Source organism: Ipomoea triloba, chromosome 12 (genome assembly GCF_003576645.1).
Source record: "Ipomoea triloba cultivar NCNSP0323 chromosome 12, ASM357664v1".
Taxonomy (NCBI): Eukaryota; Viridiplantae; Streptophyta; class Magnoliopsida; order Solanales; family Convolvulaceae; genus Ipomoea; species Ipomoea triloba.
This window is the reverse complement of record NC_044927.1, coordinates 3,257,230-3,262,259: the sequence shown is the minus strand read 5'-3', so window position 1 is coordinate 3,262,259 and position 5,030 is coordinate 3,257,230. Positions and strand designations below refer to the sequence as shown.

The window sequence follows — 5,030 nt, the reverse complement described above, 5'->3', positions numbered from 1 at the left end:
ATTTTGATATTTGATTCAATGACATATTTGAACCTCTTTAGTTTAATGGCTCAATTGAACTTTAGTCTTTGGTTTAATGGTCTCTTTGACCATTTTTTGATATCTAAATAAAAACAATTGAAGTACTTTTAGTTTCATTTAATATTAAAACATATATTTATTTAAAAGTTTTAATATAATTATTATGAAACATAAAATGTATTTTTTAAGATATAATTAGATTAGTACTGAATCTATATTGCAATCGATGAAATAATTACTACAATTTTGTCTCGAAATGAGTGTCTGAATGGCTGAAACATAATTATCGTATCAAAAAGTCACGAATTCAATTATAGCTTAGTAATTATAAGATTTCAAGGTCAATTTCAATGGGAGCAGCTTATTTGACTATCTTGATTTAAGTCGGTTAACTTTGAACAATCTAGACTAATTTATTCTCTTGTGATTATTTGTCAATTAGGTCACAAAATAATATTTACTCATGCACACCATCAGATAATGGTGGCAAGTTTTTATCTTAAAAAAAGTCCAAAAGAAAAAATATTGTTAAGCATTAGTGAAAATAAGATTGTAAAATATGAAGGTAAAGTAGATATCATTTGGTAGGGTGAAAATGTTCAGTTAGGTTCGAGCATGTATCGATGCGCGCCAAACAGAGCCCCGAAAACGCCTTTGAAAAAAAATATAGATAGCCCAAGAAAGTCATCGAAAATTGAGAGGGGAAAAAAGGGACAGGCGTGAAAGCAAGCTCAGATAAAATCCTCTCCTGCTTAGTTCTCTGGTACTACCCTCCTCACCTCTCCAATCTTCTCCCCTATCTCCCTATATCTCTCTCTATCTCTCTCTTTACCGTACTTCAGAGAGAGAAACAAACACTGGGCTCAGCAGATATGATACCGGGTCAGAGATTGTGTTTGAGTTTTCCTTGAGTATTATGAGTAGAGGCTTTGCTGTCTTCTTCCCAAAAGAAGGAGGAGGAGGAGAAGATGTTGTTTTCCCTTACCCATTTGCAAGAAAGTCGAGATTTGCAGCCCCAAAATCAGATCTTTTCCCTTGATGGGCTCTTCTGTGACGAGGAGAGATTTGAGGATGATTTGGGAGGATGGTCTTGTTTCGAGAGCGAGGTTTATCCCAAGATTAATGTCAAAAAGCCCTTGTCTTTCTTCGAATCTGACCTTTTCTGGGAGGATGATGAACTATTGACTCTGTTATCCAAAGAAAAACAGACCCATTTTGGTTCTGGGAGTCTTGATTTGGATGGGTCTTTAATGGTGGCTAGAAAGGAGGCTCTGGACTGGATGTTTAAGGTCATTGGACACTATGGGTTCAATGCTTTGACTGCTGTTTTGGCTGTCAACTACTTTGATAGGCTTATATCTGGTGTATCCTTTCAGAAGGATAAGCCATGGATGAGCCAGCTTGCTGCTGTGGCTTGTCTTTCCATAGCTGCAAAAGTAGAGGAGATTGAAGTCCCTCTTCTGTTAGACTTCCAAGTATGTTGAGTTCTTCCCTTGTTTTTTAGGCAAGAAAAGATTTTGCCTTTGTAACAATGGTGTTTGCATAAAAGCCTCAATGCTAATATCTGTCGGATTTTTTTAAGGTGGCAGATTCTAAGTATATGTTCGAGGCGAAAACCATTCAGAGAATGGAGCTGCTTGTGCTCTCTACTCTTCAGTGGAGGATGAACCCGGTGACCCCAATCTCGTTCCTTGACCATATTATTAGGCGATTTGGATTGAAGGGCAACCTGCATTATGAATTCTTGAGGTCCTGTGAGCACATCATTCTCTCTGTCATTGCTGGTGCGAAACCTACCCGCTTGGACTTAAAGTTTGATGCTTTAATTTGCTTAAATAGTGTGGGATTGATGTTTTGACTTTGATGGACTTAATTTTTGATGCTTTAATTTGCTTAAGTAGTGTGGGATTGATGTTTTGAGTTTGGTTGCATTGGCTTGTTTATTGGTGCACACAAATGCAGATTCTAAATTTTGATGCTTTAATTTGCTTAAATAGTGTGGGATTGATGTTTTGATTTTGATTGCTTTGGCTTGTTTATTGGTGCACACAAATGCAGATTCTCGGCTACTGCATTATCTACCGTCTGTTATTGCTACTGCTACGATGTTAATTGCTATCAAAGAGATTGAATCTTGCAATGCTGCTGAATATGAGAATGAACTTGTGGCTTTACTCAATGTCAGCAAGGTATCTTTGCTTTTAAACTGATATGCATATATACAATCGTTCTTATTTCGTGGTTTAGATATTGATTCTTGATTATGAATTATAACAGGAAGAGGTAGATGAGTGTTATAATCTCATTCTAGAGGTAACTGGCCATCATGGCAAACAGCATTGTCGGAGCCTTAAGCGCAAATATGACTCTGTACCGGGCAGTCCAAATGGTGTTATCGATGCATATTTTAGCTGTGAAAGTTCTAACGATTCCTGGGCATTGGCACCATCTGTTGGTTCCTCACCGGAGCTGCTCTACAAGAGAAGCAGATCTCGAGACCAGCAAATGAGACTAGCCCCACTGAGCAGTGTCCGTGGTTGTGGGTAGCGGTTCTCATCGAGCTTCCATCCTTGGATTCATCTAATGTTTCGGTGATGGTACTACTTAAATCTCCTTTTTAGCTATGTGCTCTTAAACGGGATGCTGTTGTTGTATGACATTCCATATGTTTCACTAGACGTTTTGAATAGACCCATGGTGCTGGTTTTTATGGATGCTAAATATCGACTCGACTACCTCCCCTGATTGGGAAGGCGAGTTTTTTTTTTTTTTTTTTTTTTTTTTTTACCCCCCTTGAGTTGCATCCTAGCATTTGTTGCTTTGCAATATGAACATTGGCAATGAATATTCAAGACAACCTTGTTATCTGTATGCCATTATTGTCTCATAGATAAAAAGTACTATAGCCATGACTTATCACTAAGGTCTGATTTCTCAAGTGAACCATAGATAGAGGTTGGTGTCCTAAGTTTCCTTGTTTTCTTAACATAAAACAAATCTTTGACTTAAGAATCCTTGTTTTCTTAACATAAAACAAACCTTTGACTTAAGAAATCATCTCAACGTACGACAGGCTGGAAATGGACTTGTTAACTGATCACATTGTGGATAGATGTCTTGGAGCAGGAATAGGTTGTTGGCCAGCACAATTTTGTGTTGTTGCATAGGCCATTTGTTTCAAAGTTTTGACCTTGCTTTGAAATCCAAAACTCTTAATCTTACCCAAAGCTTCTGACTTTATGGGAAGGATTAATCTCTGCATTTGGCAAAACATGTTGTGTAGTGTTTGACTATTAAGGCTGCTTCATATCTGGTAGATGGATTTTGATATGATAGGGATCTTGCCTTTCATCTACCTCTGCAGACCACCCAAAATCCCAAATGAACTAGAATTTGAAAACTTTAGCACCCACTATAGAGCTGTGTAACATGCATGACTGCTAACTCAGAGATCAAATAACAAAAAAAGAGGGCATATTGACCATACTCTTGGCTTAGTAACCATAAGATTATAAGTTCAACTTCTCGTGTGAGCAGTTTATTGGCTTTCTTAGGTTGAACCAGTCAGCTATGAGTAACTTAGGCTAATTTATTTTTTTGTGGTCATTTATCAGTTAGGGTCACAAAACTAAATTTATCCAGTGCTTACTTTTGAGTAATGACTTTGAGTTTTTTTTGTCACTAAAAAAACAGGGATGGGGAGTGAAACTTGGCTGGGTTTTGTGTGTATTCTCTGAACTGTTGCATGAAGCGACAAGAGTATAAACCAACCTTTGAAACACAGGTTAAATTATATGATTTTGACAAGGTCATATGGGTATGGTGGACAGTCTTGAATTTTTGAGGATGTTTGGTTTCATCCCAGGGGGTGGGGGCCTTAGGGGGGGGGGGGGGGTNGGGGGGGTTGTTTGGCGTTTTCAACTTTAAAGTCGTTATGGGTTTGATATGCAAGTCAAGAAAAATGATTCCTATTTCCTAACCCCTCCCAGAGAAGAAGTAGTAGTGTGTTTTCAACGGAACAGCAAACCCATCTGGGCCCCACCCAATTATTCTGGTATAATGTGCTGTCGGGGCTTCTAAAATCTCCCACTTTGACCAATGACTCTCTTCCTTTTAATCATCATTTCCCCTTTTTTCCTATGTATAAAATTAGGATATTCATTCCCTACCCCCCCCCCCCCCCCCNCCCCAAACCAACAAATTCCAATCATATTCTATACACAAGATCCCTTTCGTCTACGCAGTGGTTGCTTCTATTAGGACTTACATAATAAAAAACATCGAACCTTCTTATATGAAAAAACTAATCTAGTTAATACTCTATCCTCTTAGTTGGACCGGACTGATTCGAACAGGAATTAACCTGAGTATGATACGAGTTTTAAGTGTCTCTTACAGTAGGATCTGTTCAAGACACCTCGTGGTCTGACAAAAAAGTTTTAAGTCTCTTACAGTTAGGATCTGTTCAAGACACCTTGTGGTCTGACAAAAAAATTAGTCAAAATTTAATGTGATTATGAAATGTCAATTGACTCTACATAAATTTACAAGGCATCAAACAAACATGCATTTATAGGTGCTGTGCAACATTAAATGAAGAAAAAAAAAATGTAAGACACAATTAATGGGAAAAATAAAAAATGTGAGACACACAATTCATTCGTAGGAATGATAGGCTATGGTGTAGTGTAACTGTGTAAGTGGTTCTTGTTTGACCCTTCAACATTGCTACTTGTGCATATATCTGTGTCCTACTCCTACCAAATTCTCTGTGTGAAAATTGAATTTGGAACACAGAATTCACCAGGGTGAAACATGTTGGATATTTATATAGTAATGGATATTAATGGTTCAGATGTCTACCATACAAGCTTAAATAATATTTGGAGTTATGGAGTTATAAGTATTATTTAGTTTGGTGGAGTTGATTTTGGATGATCGAGAAATACCTCGAGAGGTCAGTTTATTCGAAAGATCAGTTCGCGGAACATCGGTGTCTCGAGAGATAG

The 5,030-nt window shown here is 37.6% G+C and overlaps 1 protein-coding gene across 1 annotated transcript; it reads left to right on the top strand.

The window, feature by feature from the left end:
- Nucleotides 1-723: 723 nt before the first annotated feature.
- Nucleotides 724-2,742, top strand: LOC115998420 (cyclin-D3-3-like). Its single transcript, XM_031237996.1, has 4 exons — nucleotides 724-1,496; nucleotides 1,604-1,805; nucleotides 2,080-2,210; nucleotides 2,299-2,742. The coding sequence occupies exons 1-4, from the start codon at nucleotides 990-992 to the stop codon at nucleotides 2,566-2,568; spliced, it is 1,110 nt and encodes a 369-aa protein (XP_031093856.1). The 5' UTR covers nucleotides 724-989; the 3' UTR covers nucleotides 2,569-2,742.
- Nucleotides 2,743-5,030: the final 2,288 nt, after the last annotated feature.

Excerpts from the sequence above, each read along its gene's own strand:
- LOC115998420 (XM_031237996.1), top strand. The coding sequence starts at position 990 with ATGTTGTTTTCCCTTACCCATTTGCAAGAAAGTCGAGATTTGCAGCCC. Across the intron at positions 1,497-1,603 it reads CTCTTCTGTTAGACTTCCAA|GTGGCAGATTCTAAGTATAT; the intron begins GTATGTTGAGTT and ends GATTTTTTTAAG. Across the intron at positions 1,806-2,079 it reads CATTCTCTCTGTCATTGCTG|ATTCTCGGCTACTGCATTAT; the intron begins GTGCGAAACCTA and ends ACACAAATGCAG.